The sequence below is a fragment of the Zea mays genome, chromosome 4, assembly GCF_902167145.1.
Source record: "Zea mays cultivar B73 chromosome 4, Zm-B73-REFERENCE-NAM-5.0, whole genome shotgun sequence".
Classification (NCBI taxonomy): Eukaryota; Viridiplantae; Streptophyta; class Magnoliopsida; order Poales; family Poaceae; genus Zea; species Zea mays.
This window is the reverse complement of record NC_050099.1, coordinates 86,824,077-86,847,229: the sequence shown is the minus strand read 5'-3', so window position 1 is coordinate 86,847,229 and position 23,153 is coordinate 86,824,077. Positions and strand designations below refer to the sequence as shown.

General features: G+C 45.6%; 1 protein-coding gene across 1 annotated transcript; it reads left to right on the top strand.

Annotated features, from left to right (window-relative positions):
* The first annotated feature begins 20,212 nt into the window (after window positions 1–20,212).
* LOC103653478 (chorismate mutase 2, cytosolic-like) lies at window positions 20,213–22,624 on the top strand. Its single transcript, XM_008680372.3, has 5 exons — window positions 20,213–20,594; window positions 21,632–21,718; window positions 21,812–21,955; window positions 22,049–22,141; window positions 22,244–22,624. Exons 1-5 carry the CDS (start codon window positions 20,319–20,321, stop codon window positions 22,496–22,498), a joined length of 855 nt encoding a protein of 284 aa, XP_008678594.1. The 5' UTR covers window positions 20,213–20,318; the 3' UTR covers window positions 22,499–22,624.
* Window positions 22,625–23,153: the final 529 nt, after the last annotated feature.

Sequence of the window (23,153 nt, the reverse complement as noted above, 5' to 3'; positions counted from 1 at the left end):
CAGGTATAACGGGAGCCCTGTGCTTCCAATAGTTAAAGGAAGCTCAGGTCGATCATCCCTGCAACCTGGTTCAACCTAGCGCACCGACTAGACCAGGCTGTCGATTGCAGCACCCGCGCCCACGTCTGTGCGCGCAAAAAAGGAATGCATGCATGAGTCAAACACGTCCCCTTGCATGCGCATAAATTTAGGAAAAATATATGTGGTGGTTTCTATTTTTAAATGCTTTATTTCCTCCATAGATTTAGGATCGCTGCAACAACCATGCAACTAGACTCGTAAGGACCATTTTATGATATATACTGCTACTAAATATGCTACCCTGTGTAGATAATTATGCAATTCGGTATACTGTGTAAAAATCTGTTACCAGCTGCATGCACACGAATTTATGATGAAAATAATGTGCAATTAAAGGAAATGAATTGCACGCATAGAAACAAAAAATCGTATTTAATGTTTTATTTCCTTCATAAATATAGGATTCCTCTAACAACCATGCAGCTAAACACATTACATCTAGTTTATAATATATATTGATACAAATTATACTACATGATGTAGTTATTTATGCAATTCGTTACACTGCGTAAAAAATCTGGTATGTTGTTCACTGGTGGACGCATCTCCGGGTTGGAGCATAATAACCTTAAGTTTTGAGCATAAAATCCTTCAATTGTAAGCGTAAATATCGAGTCAATGTGAGAGGTTGATAGCTCTAGTAGGTTGTTATTACGATTCTATTTTTATGGCAGATCCGAAAAACATGGCAGCTGCATGCATGCGGTTATACAGATCCAAAAATTATGTCAAAATGCATGCATGAGTCAAACACGTTCCCTTGCATGCGCGTAAATTTAGGAAAGATATGTGTGTCGGTTTTTATTTTAAATGCTTTATTTCCTCCATAAATTTAGGATCGCTGCAACAGCCATGCAGCTAGACTCGTAATGACCATTTTATGATATATATATTGATACTAAATATGCCACACTGTGTAGATAATTATGCAATTCGGTATACTGTGTAAAAATCTGTTACCAACTGCATGCACACGAATTTATGATGGAAAGAACATGTAATGAAAGGAAATGAATTGCATGCATAGAAACAAAAAATCGCATTTAATGTTTTATTTTCTTCGTAAATATAGGATCCCTCCAACCGCCATGCAGCTAAAACGCATTAGAACTAGTTTATGATATATACTGATACAAATTATACTACACGGTGTATGTATTTATGCAATTCGTTACACTGCGTAAAAAATCTGGCATGTTGTTCACTGGTGGACGCATCTCCCAGTGGAGCGTAAAAACCTTAAGTTATGAGCATAAAATCCCTTAATTATAAGCGTAAATACCGAGTCAATGTGAGAGGTTGATAGCTCTAGTAGGTTGTTATTACTATCCTATTTTTATGACAGATACGAAAACATGGCAGCCGCATGCATGCAATTTCTATTTTTATACAGATCCAAAAATTATGCCAAAAATCGTGGGAGTTTCCATTGCATGCGCGCAAATTACGAATAACATAAATCAAGGAATTGTCTTTCCAATGTGCATGCAGTAAACTGATATACGAACTCCGTGTTTAAGCATAAAATCGTACAGTTTTTGGCGTAAATAATATATGTGGTAGGCATAAAACACAATAATCGAAAAGAAAAACTGCGCCGGATCGGAGGATGTCACGCGCGATCATCGCTGCGCGCATCTCGGGTCTTCCGTGACGCCGCTTGCTCGAACATCGCGCCTCACGCGTCGCTGTCGCTACTCGCACGTCGACGGACGTCGCTTGCTCGCCGGCCTTGGAAGTGCCGCCTCCTCGGGACCTCGGGGACACCGCCGCTTGCCCGCACAAGGGCCCCGCTATCGCTCGCCCTCTGGATCGGGGAGCCGCCACCACCGACTTGGGAACCGCCGCCACTACTCCGGATCGAGGAACCTACACCATCGCGCGTCGAGGTCATGGAGTTGCGGCCACCGACTTGGAGGCCACCGCCGCGCACGCTTTGGGGCAACCGCCGTCGTCGCACGCGGCGTCGCTAATGAATTGGGGTGGAGCGTAAAAAACTGAACCCTAGCACTCTGGGTCCTGTTTTATAGACGTCCGAATGTAGTTCGGCTCGACCGGATTGCACAGTTCGACCTAGTCTTCCTCTAGTTATTGGAAGCATAGAGCTCCTAATATATAAACTATATATATATATATATATATATATATATATATATATATATATATATATATATAAGCTTTCGTCCGGAACCACAAAAATCTCGTGCACGGTCCTAGTTTAGTGGCTTCTGTCCCTCTTTGTTAGCCTTTGCAAAGCATGATGGTCACAGTGGCGAGGCAGCGACCACCCAGCCGAATCTGCCGTGTGCCGCCATCCATCCTTTTCACTGTGTGAGCTTTTAAGTTTGCCGCGTTCTGCTCTCATATCACCACCGCCCGTGTCTTGGAGAAGAAAGGGTTCAGAAGACAGCTTCGGTAGCGGCGGCGCCCGTGCGGCAGTCCTAAAATGGCGTTGGCCGACGTCCGTTTGGGCCGTTTTTGTGGGAGGATCCGTTTGCGGGATTTGTGCCAGATGTGAGCCCACGGGCCACGGCCATGTGGGCAGGTTTCGGTGGCCTTCTGGCTCATGCGATCCGAAGGCCCGCAGATGCATTGCAGGCAGGCATCTTCATCGGCTTATCCAAAATTCATCCTTAATAGAATAATTCCTATTATTATAAAACATCAGTTTTTACTATTGTTCTTTGTTACAGAAACCTCCCTGCATTTCTTACCCGAAGTCCTATTCGATCCATTGCTCCGCCAACTCACCACCATCGACACACATTTAGCTTATAGATTATATAATCTAGATTATATTCTATTGATATTATAATTTGTATATAGCTGTTTGGACGACTAGATTATATGAATGAGGATTGTTAATCTTTGAGGCACAAAGGCAAAGGCACATGCATCAATACCCTACATGTGTGTGATTTAGAGGAAACAAGAAAAATGGCAGAAGTTGTAATTTTATAAATATAACCATTACATAGGTAGTTGGTCTTTTACCAAAAATAATATTATTTAAATAATCTCAAATAAGGTACTCTTGAGGAGATTATGAGACTATCATAATTTGGACTTTAGATTATATAATCTGGATCTATAATCTAGGTGAATCTGGACAGATTGTAATTCGGAACAAACAGAGTCTAAGACTATGTCCATTGACAATCACACTCCGCACAAGAAGGTTGGAGGGGTGGAAATTACAGTGAGATTTTGGGATGAAGGACCTCAGGCCCCTCCACCACTACCCCAGCATCACGCTGAACGTCGGCCTCAGGGTCTCTTCCTTCACCCGCCAGTACGCCATCGACATCCTGAAGCGGGCTGGCATGTCTGACTACAAGCCTTACTCTACGCTTATCCACACTCACGCGAAGCTCTTTGAGGACGACAAGCCCCCAGCCGCCGACACGACGTCTTACCGGAGCCTGACCGACGCGCTTCACATGTATCCGTCCCAAATATAAATGTATCAAAATCCGTATCCGATAAAAACAAGTATTTGTACTATCTATATCCGGTACACGACGGGTATACCTGACCTATTTTCACCCCTACCGGCTTATGATTCATTATGAGTTAATGGGTCGCAGAAATAGATTAGAAAGAAAGTCAGCAAACAGTGGTCGAGAAACTTCTCTTGTTTTTTATTATGAGGAGGTTTAAGTTTAGTATATAGAGAAAATAGAGTACCTCCGGATAAGTTTGGTATTGTTCGAACCGGTTTTGAGCCGGCGGACAGTCCGGCCCTGAGGCCGGACGGTCCGCGGTCCGGACGGTCCGCGCCTGTGGGCCGGACGGTCCGCGCGTGCGCAGAACAGATTAGGGTTCCGAGTTTTGTGCTACGGTTGTTAGCTATATTCGCGGGATTAGCTCGGAATCAGTTGTGTAAAGGGTCCAGCCCCCCTCCTCTATAAATAGAGAGGTCTACGGCCGATTTGTAATCATCAACAATCGAATCAATACAACTTTTACTCGCATTTTATCCTAGGAGTAGTTCTAGTCTAGTTTAGGTTTAGCCACTCGATCCCCAAATTCTTCGCCTCTCTTCGACTCTACGCCGATTGGAGGAGTCTAGGTCGGCCAGCCCGAGCCTAGACAACCCCTAGGATCTCTCCTCCCCGACGGGGTCCCTCCCGGGAGCGAGATCCAGGCGCCGTCGGCGATCTTCCGCCGTCCCTGCGTACGTGCGGACCGTCCAGCCCCAGGGCGCGGACCGTCCGGCCGTCAGGCAGAAGTCCCAGTAGCGCACCAGGCCGCGGACCGTCCGGCCCCAGGCCGCGGACAGTCCGCCCTTGCGCAGGGAGCACCACCGCGCCTCGCACCAGGCCGCGGACCGTCCGGCCCCTGCGCGCGGACCGTCCGCCCCTGTGCAGAGGGCACCGCCACGGTTCTTGTTGAGTGTTTGGCGCTCCGAAAAGGCGTCAATATACTTTTGGCGACTCCGCTGGGGACGACATATCTAAGCTCATCAAATCGGCCCTCAATGGCCGGTTCAAGGGATAGCTCTGATATTTCTCCAAGCAACATCATAGAGCCGACTTGGGAAACCTTGCCGGCTGACGAGCAGCTCCAGTTCGAGGAGCACAAGGAGCGGATGATCCAGGAGGCGAAAGCAAAGTTCCTGGCCAACTTCAAAGTGGACAGGAACAACAAGGTCGTCCGACATCGGGCGACGGATCCGGCTCCGCTCCAACCCACGCCAGATATCCCCAATGTAAGTAATACCAACGAGCTACAATCTCTTAGAAATTATGTAGAAGAGCAGCGTGAACAAATGCAGAGCATCATAGGGGGTATGCAAAGCGATGTTAAGAGACTAGTACGTGCATTCGATAAGTCTAACATCGCAAATTTTCCTTCACACGAGGTTGGGTTAGGAGATAACGCGTGTAACACATCGGCTACAGGTTGTCACGACAAGTCACAACCCCTTTATGGGATGCCGATGGACACATACCCTAAGCAACCGCAAATCGGCAGCAAACCAGCCGATCTGCACATGCCCGGACCGTCCGCACGTGAGCGCGGACCGTCCGGGCCAGCAACAGTCGGGCCTATTTTTAATGAGTTACCTAGATATGCGCCCGAGCCACCACACACGGCACAGAACCCAAACTACCCAGTCGGACGGTCCGCATACAACGACGGACGGTCCGCATATAACCACGGACGGTCCGGGTACGTATCCGGACAGTCCGCGCATGAGTATTTTGAGGAGGATTATTACATGAATCCTCGCCCGTCCCAGCAACACTTCCCATCACACTATGCGATGCACCAGCCCATTAATTCAGGATCCAAAGCCCAGGAAAGCTTTCCGGCCCCACCTAGAAGGCTGGAAAGAAACGATCAAACCTATGACCCATATAGGGCAAATGAAAATGCACCACATAACTCAAACCAATGGGGGGAAAGACAACATGCTAATATCCAGCCAACCCCACCTATGTTTGACCAGAGAGCCGGTAGTCTCGCACCGGCTGCCATTGATATGGTAAGGGAAGAAATAGCCGGGGCGTTCCGAGATAAGCTCGGAGTAAGCATGGTCCCTGGGGGGCAATCATATCGGAAACCTTATGACAGCCGATTTGATCACCACCCATACCCACAGGGAACCAGGATACCCGAATTCGCAAAATTTTCGGGTGATCAAGGGAAAAACACACGCGAACATATAGGCCAGTTCTTAGCACAATTGGGAGAATTGGCCGACACAGAGGCATTTCGCGTACGTTTATTTTCATTATCACTAACAGGAACCGCGTTTGCATGGTATGCCACTTTGCCTCCTAATTCCATTTCATCATGGGGGGATCTAGAACAAAAATTTCATGATCATTTTTTCTCCGGTGATTATGAATTGGATTTGGTAGATTTAGTGTCATTGCGACAGACAAAAGACGAATCGGTTAATGATTACATCCGGAGATTCCGCGATACAAGAAACCGATGCTTTTAAATTCATTTAGCAGAAAAACAGCTAGTAGGATTAGCCTTTAATGGTCTACGATATTATTTAAAAGAGAGATTAGAAGGCATCCAATTTTTTACACTAGCACAGTTACACCAGAGGGCTTTGGCTTGCGAAAGCCGGAGCAAAGAAACTGCTAAAACAATGCGTCACAACGTACATATAGTAGAATGCGACCAAAGTAGCTCAGATGACGAATCAGCCGAAGTATATGCTGCTGAAATGGTTTGGCCAAAACAGGCCAAATCTTCGGCTTGTTCCTCCTTGCAGCCGGTTCAAAAGAAACGGCAAGAGGAGGTTAAGTTTACGTTTAATGTTGGTAAGTGTGATAAAATATTTGACGAATTACTCAAAAATGGCAATATTAAAATAAATCACACTGTTCCATCCGCCGACGAGCTAAAGCGTCGTGCATACTGCAAGTGGCATAACTCATTTTCTCATGCCACTAATGATTGTAATGTATTCCGACGACAGATTCAATCGGCCATTAATGAGGGACGATTGAAATTTCAGGAAATGCAGGTGGATACAGAGCCCTTTCCAATGAACGTGATCGACTTTGAGGGCAAGAAAGTCCTGGTTCGGCCAAACACGGCCGATAAAAGCAAAGGCAAAGAGGCAATCATCGGCAATTCTAAAAAGGCCGATGAGGATCATAAAGTTTCTTGCAGAAAAGTGGTAGCCGAGAAGACTCCCGATGGAGGGGAGACCCTAAAGGTGACCATCACAGCCTCCAGCACTGGGGGGCAAGCGCAGACAGGGAGACAGATGCAGGAACCCGTGCTGCGTATCCCGGACGGTCCGACACGTAGGCGCGGACGGTCCGGGACCCCACCGGACGGTCCGGAGAGCTCCGGCGGACGGTCCGGCCGTACTCAGGACTCGCAGCGACCACGTACTTTCAAACCACAACGACCAGAGATAGGTACGTGGAAAACAAATACATTTAAAGCAGCTGGTCGGCTGATCAAGCCTGGCCCAACTTTCGATCAATTGTTGTCTAAATATGTGAAAAAGAAGGCCGGCCCCAGTGACCGGCCACTGAAGCGACCCCGCTCACCCATTCATGAGCAACGTCAGGTCAGGCCGATTGGACCACCTCACCAATCGGAAGAAATGAAAGGTCCTATTGTACAATTGAGACCTAACATGCCGACATGGACCCCTCCACCTCCTTATCCATCTATGCCATATCCATACACATACTTACCTCCACCATATGTCCCAAATCAAATGTGGGGCATGCCACCATATCCATTTGGGATGCCACAGTACCCTGCCTGGGGGGCACCCCAAACGTCCGTTTTTGATAGGTTGGCGCCGCCAGTGCAAGACCGATTGAACGCTGCTGAATCAGGTCACCAGGCACAGGCCCAACAAGATTACCGGACTACTCGGCCTCCTAGGCCGACCAATCCGGCAGGGGGGCATATGCCTGTAGCAACTCAAAGAACAACAAAAAAGGACATCATCAAAATAGGCACCGCAGATGTTGTCATACAGGGAGACAATAAAGGACCGATGATTTTCGGCGAATCGGCCAACACAACCGAAAAGGATACGGCTACCATCAAAACAGCTGATCCAAAATACTCCATGCCTCGATGGTGCCCAGCGGGATTGACACGATCCCAAAAGAGAAAATTACAGCGCCTAAGAGCAAAGGAGAGCCAGGAGAAGGAGGCGGAAAAGACATTTAATGACACACATCCATTTTACCCGCCACCGCAAAAGAAATGGAGACCGAAGGCCGTTGAGAAAAAACAAACGGCCACAGAAATAGAAAGTCAATCTGCACCAAGCGCGGACCGTCCGGCCCCTACGCGCGGACCGTCCGCCGTTCACCAGGAAGTCTCTAGACAACCTGCACCAGGCGCGGACCGTCCGGCCACTGCACGCGGACCGTCCGCCGTTCACCAGGAAGCCTCAACCGACACGACAACATCAATGGAAGAGGACGACCTGCTGGGAGAAGACCTGGTCGACTACGAGGCTTCTCCAGAACACCCAGGTATGGATGTAAATATTATTACATTTTCTGCCGATTGTACTATTATCGGCAACGATGAACCTGTTGTTTCCCAGTTTGATTTTGGTCCTAAAGAAGCCGCCTTTACTAAACCAAAAGAATCGGTAAATCATTTAAAGCCGCTCTTCGTGCGCGGCCACATTGATGGGATACCGATTGCTAAGATGTTGGTAGATGGAGGGGCGGCTGTAAATCTAATGCCCTATTCATTATACAGAAAATTAGGTAAACAAGATGACGAACTTGTCAAGACCAACATGACCCTCAGCGGTGTTGGGACTGATAGTTCGATCAAAGCCAGGGGAGTCACGTCCGTTGAATTAACCATCGGGACTAAGACCCTTGCTGCTGCATTCTTCGTCGCTGATGTAGAAGGAAATTACAGTTTAATCCTAGGCAGAGATTGGATTCACGCCAATCAATGTATACCTTCTACATTACATCAAATGCTGATACAATGGGTAGGCGATGACATAGAACAAGTACATGCTGATGTATCGGCCTGCATCGCTGTGGCCGATGCCCCTGTACTCTGGACTTATGAGACTGCTACATGTCTCACAGGAGTAGACTTTTCTGATTATCAATTCATAAGTATAGATAAGAAAGGTTTCATTCCTGTAATGCTAGAGCCGATGGAGAATCGGCTAAATCCTAAATAAAGTTAAATGATGAATACACACAAAGTTCATGAGTCTTTGGTCACGGACAGTTCGGCCGCCAAGGCCGGATGGTCTGGTCTTTCACAAAAGAGTTCGGACTTTAAGACCGAACATCTACCACAGCGAAAAGACAGTATTACGGATGATCCGGTCCACGAGACCGGAAAGTCCGCAATCACACAAAGATCATCTGATTCCTCTGTGAGGGACATGATAGAGGAATTCAGAGATCTTGATAAACTAGGACAGGGGTTTACATCGGCCGATCCTTTGGAGGAGATTGACATAGGAGATGGTAAAACTCCAAGGCCGACTTTTGTAAACAAGACCCTGGAGACCGATTCTAGAAATGAGATGATCGGTCTATTGAAGGAATATTCAGATTGTTTTGCTTGGAATTACACTGAAATGCCTGGACTAAGCCGAGAAATTGTCGAACATCGGCTGCCTATTAAGCCTGGTTTCAGACCTTTCAAGCAGAAAGCTAGAACATTTCGTCCAGATCTTCTCCCACGAATCAAGGACGAAATCCACCGGCTGCTAGAAGCTAATTTTATTAGACCTTGCAGATACGCAGAGTGGGTCTCCAATATTGTGCCGGTGGAGAAGAAGGAGTCAGGTAAGCTTAGAGTATGCATTGATTTTCGTAATTTAAATAAAGCAACTCCTAAAGATGAATATCCCATGCCCATAGCCGACACATTAATCAATAATGCATCAGGAAATAGAATTATTAGCTTCCTTGATGGTAATGCCGGATATAATCAGATTTTCATGGCCGAAGAAGATGCGTCTAAAACGGCCTTTATATGTCCAGGCTTCATTGGTTTATTTGAATGGGTTGTCATGACATTCGGTCTTAAAAATGCTGGTGCTACTTATCAGAGGGCTATGAATCTGGTCTTCCATGAGTTGTTAGGAAACACTGTGGAAGTCTACATTGATGATATTGTAGTCAAATCGGCTGAGTTTAGTTCTCATATAGCTGATTTGCGCAAAGCCTTTGATAAAATGCGTCGGTATGGTTTAAAAATGAACCCACGTAAATGTGCTTTTGGAGTGTCGGCTGGTAAGTTTTTAGGATTTGTCATCCATGAACATGGTATAGAAATAGACCCTGACCGAATCAAGTCTATTCGGAATGTGGGGCCTCCGACGTGTAAGGTCGAAGTGCAGAGGTTTCTCGGCAAGGTGAATTATTTACGAAGGTTTATTTCTAACTTAGCCGGGAAGATTGATGCCTTCACCCCTATCCTTCGGCTTAAAAATGATGCTGAATTCACTTGGGGGGCAGAGCAGCAGGAAGCATTTGATCTCATTAAAAAATACTTGTCTTCGGCTCCCGTGTTAAAAGCACCACAAGTAGGAGCACCATTCAGATTATACATTGCAGCTGAAGACAAGGTTATTGGGGCTGTTCTGACACAAGAAATTGAGGGGAAGGAGCATGTGGTGACATATCTAAGCCGAAGGTTGGTGGATGCTGAAACAAGGTACACTTTTATTGAAAAGTTATGCTTATGCTTGTTTTATGCATGCACCAAATGTAGATGTTATTTACTGTCTAGTCATTGCACTGTTTCTGGTCAAGCCGATGTAATCAAGTACATGTTGCATAACCCAATTATGAGTGGTAGAATTGGTAAGTGGGCTTATGCACTCATAGAATATGACTTGGCTTATGAACCATTGAAATCTATGAAAGGCCAAGTCGTAGCGGATTTTATTGTAGAACATCGGGTTAATGATATTCATGAACTAGACATATCATACCTCACTATTACTCCTTGGACTTTATATTTTGATGGATCGGTTTGCAATGAAGGGCAAGGAATTGGCATTGTGCTTGTTTCACCAAGTAATGTCTCCTTTGACTTCTCTAGCCGATTGAAAACGTATTGCACTAATAATCAAGCTGAATATGAGGCCCTCCTATTCGGTTTAGAACTTTTAAATGGTATGGGAGTAAAACATGTGAAGGTATTTGGTGATTCTCAGCTGGTTGTCCAACAAGTGTTAGAAGAATATCAATGTCTTGATGGTACTCTAAATAGCTATCTTGAGAAATGTTGGAGCATAATCCATTCTTTTGACGAATTCAGTATTCGGCATATCTCTAGAGTTGAGAATCATAGAGCTAACGACTTGGCACAAGATGCATCGGGTTATCGGATAAAGAGAGGGAAATTTCACAAAACTGAAAATCTGATAACCAGTGCAGAGCCAAATTCCCAGGTCGCGGACCGTCCGCGTGTTGACGCCGGACCGTTCGAGGTTACCAGAAGGGTTCTCTTAATCGATTCGGCTGACAATGAAGCCGATACAAGTGATTGGAGGACACCTATACTTAATTATTTGCAAAATCCCAATATCAGGACAGATAAGAACATTCGGCGAACAGCTTTCAAGTATGTGTTGATGAGTGATGAACTTTACCGCCGAACGGTTAATGATATCCTGCTTAAGTGCTTGGGCCCAGACGATGCTATATTAGCCATGGCCGAAGTACATGAAGGAATTTGTGGTACCCATCAATCAGCTCCAAAGATGAAGTGGTTGTTGCGAAGGTCTGGTTTTTATTGGCCTAGTATGACAGCTGATTGTTTCAAGTACTACAAGGGGTGCCAAGTGTGTCAAAAATTCGGCGACCTACAGTTGGTCCCTGCAGCCGAATTATATCCTATCATCAAGCCTTGGCCATTCAGAGGATGGGGATTAGACTTTATTGGAGAAATTCATCCTTCGTCATCAAAGGGGCATCGGTTTGTGTTAGTTGCCACTGACTATTTCACCAAATGGACTGAAGCCGTTGCTCTAAAGAACATGACGCACAAGGAGGTAATTGAGTTCATAACTGAGCATATTATTCATAGATTCGGCATTCCCCAGACCTTGACTACAGATCAAGGTACTTCTTTTATGTCAAAAGAGGTACGTGAATTTGCTGAATTATACAGAATTAAGCTGCTTAATTCGTCTCCATATTATGCTCAGGCCAATGGACAGGCCGAGTCTAGTAATAGGACGTTGATTAATTTGATAAAGAAAAAGGTATCTGATAATCCTAGACATTGGCATAAGATTTTGTCTGAAGCTTTATGGGCTCATAGAATATCTAAGCATAGTGCTACTAAAGTATCTCCTTTTGAGCTTGTCTATGGGCAGGAAGCAGTGTTACCTGTGGAAATAAGTTTGAATGCTGTCAGGTTTGCCAGACAAAATGATCTAACTGCTACTGATTATTATAATTCAATGATGGATAATATTGATGAGGTGACTGACAAGAGGATGATAGCTTTAGGAGCAATAGAAAAGGACAAAATCATGGTAGCCAGGGCCTACAACAAGAAGGTCAAAGCAAAATCATTCCAAGTAGGAGACTTGGTGTGGAAGACCATTCTACCTCTAAGGAATAAAGACCGAAAGTTCGGGAAATGGTCGCCAAGCTGGGAGGGTCCTTATAAAGTGAAACAGGTGATGTCTGGTAATGCTTATTTACTACAAACATTACAAGGCAAGGATTTACCTAAGGCTTTGAATGGGCGTTTCCTCAAACAGTACCATCCTAGTATGTGGCAAGATGCCTAAGAAAACCGATGTGATCACATCGAGTTAGTTGCTTTTGGTTCGCCCAGCTCCACCAAAAGGCAGGGGGGCATATGTTCGAACCGGTTTTGAGCCGGCGGACAGTCCGGCCCTGAGGCCGGACGGTCCGCGGTCCGGACGGTCCGCGCCTGTGGGCCGGACGGTCCGCGCGTGCGCAGAACAGATTAGGGTTCCGAGTTTTGTGCTACGGTTGTTAGCTATATTCGCGGGATTAGCTCGGAATCAGTTGTGTAAAGGGTCCAGCCCCCCTCCTCTATAAATAGAGAGGTCTACGGCCGATTTGTAATCATCAACAATCGAATCAATACAACTTTTACTCGCATTTTATCCTAGGAGTAGTTCTAGTCTAGTTTAGGTTTAGCCACTCGATCCCCAAATTCTTCGTCTCTCTTCGACTCTACGCCGATTGGAGGAGTCTAGGTCGGCCGGCCCGAGCCTAGACAACCCCTAGGATCTCTCCTCCCCGACGGGGTCCCTCCCGGGAGTGAGATCCAGGCGCCGTCGGCGATCTTCCGCCGTCCCTGCGTACGTGCGGACCGTCCGGCCCCAGGGCGCGGACCGTCCGGCCGTCAGGCAGAAGTCCCAGCAGCGCACCAGGCCGCGGATCGTCCGGCCCCAGGCCGCGGACAGTCCGCCCTTGCGCAGGGAGCACCACCGCGCCTCGCACCAGGCCGCGGACCGTCCGGCCCCTGCGCGCGGACCGTCCGCCCCTGTGCAGAGGGCACCGCCACGGTTCTTGTTGAGTGTTTGGCGCTCCGAAAAGGCGTCAACAGGTATTGGTCCACATTATCTTTTGTAAGATTTCTTAACACTCTTAGGGCTAGTTTGGCAACTCCATTTTTTAAAAGATTTTTATTTTTCCATAAAAATTAGTTTATTTTTTGTTGGGAAAATAAGAATCACTTGAAAAAATGGGGTTCCCAAACTAGCCCTTATTTGGAAAAATTTCATGACGAACTTATGCCCCGTTAAAAGTCTAAAACATATAGTATGGAAAAATAGAGAAAATATGTATAATGTGACTACATGTATTGCACTTATTAACTTATTAAAAACATATAGAAGAAACTTTAGAAAAATCACAATAGAAAAAAGAGTACAATGGCTGTCTTCATGACAACTATAATCTTGAGGTTGTATAATACAGTCTTTAGAATCAAATAGCAAAGGGCAGCATTAAGTTAGGGGTCAGAAAAAAGAAAATAGACAAAAAAAATTAGCTGTTAATGTCAGATAGGTATAGACTTGTGACCAAGATGGCCGTCAAGAAAAAAAAAATAGCATGCATTCGGTCGTGTCCTCAGTCAGTGTTACGGGCTGATCGGATATTTGACGCCGCACCGTGTTCAATCAGTGTTCACATCCATTTGACCTTGCGCTGCGCCAGTGGGTTGCCAATCGGTTCTGACTTCTCTCATCTCAGCACAATATCCCATTCAACGCTAGCTAAACTGAGGGATGAATCACGTGTCGATATACCCATATCTTCCTCTCTTTGTTGACCATCTGCCCTCTCAGCCGTGGGTTCTCTCTCTTTTTAAAAAACAACAGTAGCAGCAGCTTTTGTCTTTCATTTAGGACTAATTTGAGAACTCTATTTTCTCAAAAAAAATTTATTTTCCAAGAAAAATGAACTAATTTTTCTTGGAAAAATAAAATTCTCTTGGAAAAATGGAGTTCCCAAACTAGCCCTTAACATAAAAAATCTATATATAGGTGTCCTGTAGAAGATATCACGTTTAACTACGGGGTGTTAGGTTCACCTGAGTGATTAAAGTTTAGTTCATGTCAGATCAAACGTTTGAATATCAATTATAAGTATTAAATATATGTTTACTTAGATTTAATAAATTTATATCGCCTATTAGTCTTTATATGTGTAATTAATTTTATAATTAGAATATATTTAATACTCGTAATTAGAATATAGGTGCCCATAGATGTCACTGTCTCTAAGGCTTACGCCCAAAGTGACCCAACACAAGTCGACCCAAGGTATTAGCCCTTTGCTTGTCACCATTGTTGTTGTCGTGTCGTCCCATAGAAGCCCCTCTAGAAGGGCATCGATGCAACCACGAGGTCGCCCGACATCCCCTTCAACCAAGCAACACACAAATCAAACTTACCATGTCGCATGCGTAAAACTACCGCACACTGAAGCCATCATCTTCAAATCCGACACATACTACATGGACACCGAACATCCGTGTCGGTTCTTGATAAAGTAAAAGCATGTTCAATAAAATCCTCTGTCTTTCTTATCCACTCCGCCGAGGGATCATTCATGCGCCAACCTTCATATATACATCGATGGTCCTCACCCACCATATTTGAGGCTAAAACAATAGAACATGTGATTCATAAATTTTCCTTCATCGAGGGAGAAGATAGGTTCTAAAGCCACCCAAAAGTGACCTATAGAGCAAGAATTTATGACGAGCAACAAGCCCGAACAAATTTCAGCAGCATAACCCCGCTATTCTCCATTTGCACACCCAAAAATAGTGCAATGGAGAACAACAGGTTTATGTCACCAAAATCTCGTTCGGACCTATCATCGTCATAAATCCATAGCTCTATCGATCCACATGCCACATGTGTCGCATGTGACTCGTGCCGATCCGGAACGGGCGACACATAGGTTTCACAACGCTATGACACTTTTGCGAAATTGTTACTAATTAACTTGATAATGCAAATTCAAGGTGATATTTGGTTTCAACCTAACTAGATTATTAATCTAACTTAAGCTTAATATTAGCCCATAACAAACAAGAGTTTAACATAGTTAAACTATGTGCACCAATTAGCCGATCAAGTTTATTAACCTAACTTCCTATGGCTTAAATTGAGCTAACTCTCAGAAGTTAACACATTTAATAAAAAACATAATACAAGCATAAAGAAGTTACCCGACAAAAACACGGCCCGATCCGGGAGATGTAGTTGGTGGCGTGTTTTGACGTTGTCGAGACTGATATGGACGACGTAGTCGATGCCGGAGGGGCCAAAGGCGGCGCTGGGACGGGACACCTGTCACACCCGGTTTTAGAAGGCAAACTGAATGCGAACCATGTACGTGCCAGGATCAAAAATTCACGTACACATCGATTACATAATTGGACATCATCACACATTGCTCAAAATAATAGCGGAAATGAATACTTTATTACATCACGATGTCCAAATATCCACAGAGTTTAACTTAAGTCATAATCATATTCAAAGTACTGAACGAAATGCAGTAAAATGACTAGGGGTTTGCCACTATTCTAGTTTACAACCCGTCGAAGTCCTCAAACTCCTGAAAGTCCTCCATGTTGCCTTTATCTTCTCCTAAGCAATTATTGCAATGGGGACAACTTGGGGTTTGGTGTTTTTAAGCAAGGGTGAGTACACATCAACGTACTCAGCAAATGTCCCGTTTAGCTAAAGTGGACTAGCTGTATGTAGGGTTAAGCTTAAAGCAGTTGCTTTTAGTTGATCATGTATTTATTACTAGTAAAGAGCCAAGTTTTAGCAACAATCCCAAGTTATTAACTCAAATAGTACTCCCTCCAAGAGAAAATACCAAGAAACCATAGTTATAATCACCCTCATTAAGCATCATCATAAAAGTATCCAGAGTAACTCTAATCAAAGGAGCTCCCAAGGCTTCTCATAACTGTGAGCATGGCTAATATACGAGTTTCTAACACTCTGTAGAGGTTGCACACTTTACCAACGAATCGTGATCCCTTCCCAGTCTAGGTTGTACAGACCCAATCTTCATTACCGAGGACTATGGCCAGGGATACACTACGTAGCCTTTACAAAGATTCCTCTGGTGTGTAGTCGCCCGTTAGGTTTCGCCAGTCATACAAACATGGTACTTCTCCCTAAGGTGGGTGACTAACAAAACCAAATCGAGTGAACTTCAGCACCCACCCTTAGCAGAGCAAGCACTATGTCGCGGCCCCCATTGATGGCACAACGGCGAAGCAAACTACACCTCCAGATTCATCCAATTAATCAGCTAAGGGCGTCCCATTCCACCCTCATGGTTGTACTGTTTTTCTCGGGTGGTCATCTAGCGAACATATCCTTACGGAGAGGTACTCGGGAAACAGCCTGAGTCCCCTAAAGTAATACAAGTTCATCATCATAATCAAGATATCATCAACGTGTCATAAATAGTCTCATCATGTTCACTGATTAAAGTAAAGCAGTAGCATGATACTAATCATAATAACCAATTCCCAAAGGGTAACCAAGGATAGGAAAATAGAACACTAGTTAATCCTGAGGTTGATCATGGTATGCGGGGCAGTAAATTATAAAGCAAATAGGACATAATGGGTCAGAGGACACTTGCCTTCACCAGGTTGCTGCTCAGGGAAGTCTCCTGCAACACACTCGGAAACCTCGGACATCTCATTGTCTATGCAAAGCAATCATTCATTCAACACAGGTGCAATCTAGGTTCTGGGGTAGATCACTATGTTTAAGGGTCTACTGTTCTATAACTAAGTCTATCTCAGTAAATTACTTAATTAAATAAACTTATTCCAGGGATGGGATTACATTAAATGAGATTAGGATCTACAAATTTAGGCACATGAATATTCACTAGGGTCTTACCTTTTATTTTAACTTTAATAAATATTCTATCACTTTAAATTAACCTAGAGTCTAGCCACAAAACTGAGGCATGCAAACAGTGAATGAATATAATTTAAACAGGTAGAAAATAACATTATGAACATTTTGCAATTTGAACCACCCAATTTGGAGTTCATATGCAAAAGATATGAAATTTACAAGTTTTAGAATTCAAAACACTAAATTAAACCTATTTTTGTGATTAAAATAAAGTCTAGGGGCCTCTCTGCAAGAAACCAAGGGCCTGGATGCAAGAAAACAGGACGGCGAGTTGATTCTCGGAAATCCGAGGGGTTCTTTGACAAATTTACCAGGTGATATGATCACAGATCAACGGCCGAGATCAGATCCGCGGGCGAGCGAGCGAGCGCTAACAGATGGGCTAGAGCGGTCGGCGGCCCGATGTGAGGATGGGCTGATCGGTGGGGCCCAAGGGGCAGGGGGCACGTGCTCGAACCAGTATACGAGGATCCGAGCCGTTGGATCATGAGCGGACGGTTGGGATCGGGCGCTAGAGGGAGTTAATGGTGGTGGGCGACGTTGCTCCGTCCGCGGCGGTGAAGCCACCGGAGCCGAGGAAGGCGCGGCCTCTGAGGGTCTGGGGTCATCGGAGTTGGCCAGGACCGATTAGGGGGGGCCCAGCGAACTCGATGGCGGGGTTTTGGCTGTGAGAATAGGACTAGAGACGAGGGAATGGCGGAGGGGCGCTTCGGGCAGGTCGGGGTTACTCTGGCGAGCAATCCTGGCTGCGGGGAGGGGGAATCGGGTGCACCGAGGCCAGTGTCACCTCCAGTGAGGGAGGGGGAACACCCAGAGACAAAACGCGGGCACAGGACGAGGCTAAATCGACCGGACACCGTGCGGGCGTGGCGAACCAGTGCGATAGAGCTCCGGCGAGCGTGGACTCACTACGGCAAGGCAAAATTAGGGCAGTCAGAGCACGGGAAAAGGTTCCTCACCTCGGGACAACGCTTGGGGAGACTTGGCGTGGCGTCTGGAGCTCCAGCTGGCCGGCACGACGGGCGCGCTTCTTCGGCGAGCTCGGGCGGCGGCGACTGAGCGCGAGAGAGAGCGAGAGTTGGCGAAATGAGGTAGGGGAGGGAGAGCCGGTGCGGGCAGGGCTCAAAAGGGAGTTGGGGAACGTGGGAAGGCGACATGGTCGAGTTTCTCACGCGTGCGTGCGCGCGTGTCAGCGGCGGTACGCGGGGAGGACAGAGATGATAGGGCGGCCCCCCGACACACAGAGAGAGAAAGGAGCGCGCGGAGCGAATGGGTAACAGCACTAACGGGCCAGACCCGCTGCGCAGAGGGAGAGCGAGGGCGTGCACGCGAGGGTGAGCGGCGCCGACAGGTCAGGCCCGCCTGGTAGAGGGACAGAGGGGGCAGGTGTGCGAGCGGGCGTGCGCTGGGCCTGGTGGGTCGAATGGTTTAGGAGAGGGGAGGCTGGGCTGATTTGTGTTTTTCTTTTTCCTCTGAATTTAACTCGGTCGTCGGTCTTCATCAGCTTGGATCGGGCTCGCCAGAGTTGGAAACGTCCTGCTGGCCCATCCCATAGGGTGACTCGGCAAGAAGCTCGTTAGGCGGACCGCGATATGTTTTAGTGTTCATGAGGACCCTGGGGATATTTATCCCCAACACCGCCCTACAATAACTAACCTTCATCCTCCCCAACATCACATATGTTGTCAATCTGGTCTACCTGTACATGCATGATACTTGGGAGACTCACGTCGTTGTCGTCAAACACATATGCGGATCTTGGTCTTTTCATCAGTTATGCCACATCACCGACTACATTGAATGTCTACACTGACAGTAACTAGGTTGGCTGCACCAACATCCGTCGCTCTAACTTGTGCTATCTGTAACCTAAATCTTATCTATTTGAACCCGAATTACGTGATCACTAATTCAGATAGCAAGGCTGTAAACTCGATTATAAGTCCTGGTACCCGATTTTTCTGAATTAACCGAATTACCCAAATATTTGTATTATTGTAATGTGATTATAAATTTATGATGTACTAATATATAAACAATGAACTTCAATCAATGTGTATGAGACTTATGAGTAGTGTGGTGTGTCTATGAAACTAGACTAGCAACTTGTTTGAAAAAATATGTTATTTTATTACATGTAATGTTTACTTTAGTTTCATTGTCTTCACTACTTGATAATACAATTGGGTAATTTAGGACTACCCGAACCTGAAATTTCGGACCCGAAATTTTGGCTAAAGGTTATGAACAGTTAAATTTTGGATCCTGATTCTCATACTCGAATTTCCAATTTCCTGAATTACCCAACATGAAAAAATCGGATAACTGAATACCTAGGCCTACTGGTAAGTGTCAGCAGACTGTGTTACGATCCATTGCTGAGGCCAAGTAGCGTGTAGCCGCCAATGGAGTAGCCGAGGCCTCCTAGTTCTGCCAACTCTTCGTTGATCTTCTAGAGCCTCTACAACATGTCACATCGTCTAATATGATAATATAAGTGCCATCTACCTCATGACAAACACATTGCAACATCAGTGTACCAAACACGTCAAGATTGATGTTCACTTCATCCGAGAACATGTTGCGATTGATGGTATTCATGTTCTACAAGTCCTAACGATCTCTCAATTCACTAATATTTTCACAGAAGATCTATCTTTCCCGGTCTTCCTCGAGTTTCAATCGAGTATGAACATGTGATGTACTAGGTGTGGGTGGTGTTATAGGAGGTCGGTTATCTCACTTGTGGTTTCTTATGTGTTTGTTTGGGAGCAAATAGAATATAGGGGATGGGAGGGGCTAAATCGTTTTGCTTGAATAGTAAAGAGATTTTAGTCCCTTCAATCATCTCCATTTTTATATGGTTTGTATTAATCAGAACATGATTACCGCAAATACTGTAGGCCTTCAGGTTGTTTGATGGTGGCGCGACGCAAGAGAGAAAAGAGAGAGGCCGCAGGCTAGGTTTGGCTATTGTCGAGTCGTCTGCATGAGAGTGACGTGGGGCTCTAGACGGATGGCGACTAGCTAGGGTAACGAATTCTAAATTTTACACTGTAAAATGTAAGAATCGTATCGGATTAAGATCGATGTCTATTTTTATTTAATTTTAAACTAAAATTAATCAAGAGCTCAAATAAATTGTGCAGAAATATTTAGATCGTTGTCCGTTACCACACTAGCGTGGTGCTTATAAATACCCAGCGTAGTACTAACTCTACCGCGCTGACTCGGCAAATCATCGCCTCATCTTCCTCTTCTCGCACCTGCGAAGTCCCCCCGCTTTCTATCCCCCCGCCTGGCCGCCTCTAAGACAACAGAGACAGCAATGGCCGTGCGCGCCATCGATACGCCGCTCCTCCTGTGCACCATGGTGGTGGTGCTGACCGGCCTCGTGTCCCCGTCCACCGCCGGGCTCAGCCTGGACACGGTGAGGGACTTCCTGACGCGGGAGGAGGACACCATTGTGTTCAGCCTCATCGAGAGGGCCAAGTACCCGCTCAACCGGCCGGCCTACGACCCCCTCCACTCCGCCGCCGGCCGCCGCCTCAACGCCTCTTTCGTCGAGCTCTTCATCCGCGAGTCCGAGGCCGTTCAGTCCAAGGTACTACTACAATCCAGACGACTGATTTCCTCGTGCTCTTTTTTTTTTCAGCCTGGCAAGTATAGTAGAAACAGAATTCAGTTTTTGTTTTCCCGAACGGTGAAGAAGAACCGGTCGTTGTTGAGCAGCATTCTTTTTCGTGCTGCTGATTAGTCGCTCGCCGTCGCCGGCTGTGCCAATATGTGCATGTGGCCGACGATCCATTAATTTATTTATGGTTTCGATTATCTGAACATGTTTAAGATGCGCTGACTTGAGCGTATGAAAATCCTGGTCAGACGCTTCAGTTTCTGGGGCAGTTGTTGACCGATGCTAACTTAATGCACTCGATCGCTTTCAATAGCAGTTTGAACAATCTTTGATATTGGAATAAAGCCGCAGGCCGGCAGTACTTAGGCCGGTTTTGAAAAGATCAACGGGATTTACCAGCTGTTTTGTTCGTTTACTGATTGGATTGGAAAATATTAAGGCTTATATTAAATCTCTAACCACCACAAATATAAGCCAATTTTAGATTATTTGTTGTCGGCAACATTTTTTTTAGCTCTGGCATTCTGTATCCAGAAGTTTGCACAGATTGGCAATAAGATTGGTGCTACATGACCATCATGAAAAACGCTTTCATATATATATATATTTATATATTTAACATGATAACTGGACCATCATTAATTATGTGAAAATTCATATACACTGATAATGTAAGACGATGTTTTTCAACATCAATACGAAAAAGTACGTCCATGATATATAATGCTAACTGTCTATTTGAAATATATGTATTTCCACAGATATATTCCGTAGTCAAATTAAATTGTGAGTAGAGGAAGTAGTTTCTGCATTGGGATTAGGATGATATAGACCACTAGTGTGTTATAAAAGCATGGGTTAACTCCTAACGACAAGCTATCTCCGCACTGCTACTTACTATACCACTGGCATCAAGCAACACAAATTGCGTGAATTGCGACCCAAGACATGAAGAGCGAGTGCTCTGCTAGCTGAGAAACTCCACTGATGCTCAACTTTTTGCATAGGCCGGAAGGTACCAAAGCCTACAGGAGATTCCATTCTTCGCTTACAGAGTTCCTTCCGCTCTGGCGCCTCCATACAACTTCACAAGCGTAAGCAATCAATCGAGCCAGCAGCCATTGCTGAAAGACAATTTTGTCATGAGCTAGCAGCTACCTCTACTGAACCCCTATACGTAATTCCAGGATCTGTATCCCGCTGCCGCGTCAGTCAACGTTAACGACGCCATATGGAGCATGTACTTCGACGAGCTGCTCCCTCGGCTGGCTAAGAATGGCGATGATGGCAACTACGCCGTAGCTGCTGATGCAGATCTTGCGTGTCTTCAGGTACGCAAACAATCTCCCGAATCCATCACAAATGTATGTATAGTTCGTTACAAGGCAACAACAGTGACAGCTGAGAATGTTTCCTTTCCACAGGTGCTTTCAAGGAGGATCAACTACGGCAGGTACGTAGCTGAAGTGAAGTTCAGAGGAGACCAGCAGACCTATACCAGCTTAATCCAGGCGAAGGTATACATACAATCAGAGATTTTCTAATGTTGACAGAGCAACCAGGTGATCGATCTGGGAAGCTTTACTGAAGCTACGACTGGTATTTTTTCCTCCTTGCAGGACAGAGACGCTCTGGTGAAGCTACTGACGTCTGAAGCCCAAGAGGACGTGGTGAAGAGAAGGGTAGAGAAGAAGGCGGCCGTGTTCGGGCAAAGCGTAACGTTGGACGGACCAGTCCAAACGGATGCCAACAGCCAGGCTAACTCTAGCTTATTCAAAGTCGACCCTTCGGTCGTTTACGAGCTGTATGGCCAGCGGGTGATTCCGTTGACGAAACAGGTGGAGGTCGAGTACCTTCTCCATCGCCTCGACTGAGACTGATCACTGATCGATCGCGTCAAATGTGTATATATCCGGCTGACGGATTTGTATACCCGTAACGTATTTACATACATACATACGCAATAAGAAATATACAGGACTGTTGTCCTCAGTTTTATCTGCGGTTAGTTATTTATAAAACATAATGTCGCACATGATGAGAAAGGGGTCACAATCTTATGGATGACAAAAGATCGGAGACGAAAAAATGAACCGATTTTTTTTATAACCATTGGTATGAGTAGTTTTTTCACGTTGCTTACCTTTAAGGCCTACTTTGGAAGGCTAAAACCCGGAGAGGATTGAAGGGGTTAAAATCCCCTTCTTATTCAATTTTGAATAAGGAGGGGATTTTAGCCCCTGTGATCCCCTCTGGGTTTAAGGTTCCCAAATTAGCACTAAAGCAGGTAAAAACACGAGAAAACTACTTTCTATTTTGTGCCAGAATAAAAACATCTTTTATGGGTAGTTTGTGAACATCGTTTTCCCAAGTGATTCCAATTACCAAAAGGAAAATGAACTAATTTTTTTGGGAAAGTTGGAATCCCTTGAGAAAACGGTGTTCCCAAACTAGCCCTTAGTATAAGGCTGGTGCCAATGCAGGCTATAGTGAGGGCGATAGCGCCCAGCAGGAGGCGAGAGCGGGGCT

Coding starts and splice junctions, on each gene's coding strand:
- LOC103653478 (XM_008680372.3), top strand. CDS start 20,319: ATGGCCGTGCGCGCCATCGATACGCCGCTCCTCCTGTGCACCATGGTG. Junction 21,719..21,811: donor CTCCATACAACTTCACAAGC/GTAAGCAATCAA, acceptor ACGTAATTCCAG/GATCTGTATCCCGCTGCCGC. Junction 22,142..22,243: donor CCAGCTTAATCCAGGCGAAG/GTATACATACAA, acceptor TCCTCCTTGCAG/GACAGAGACGCTCTGGTGAA.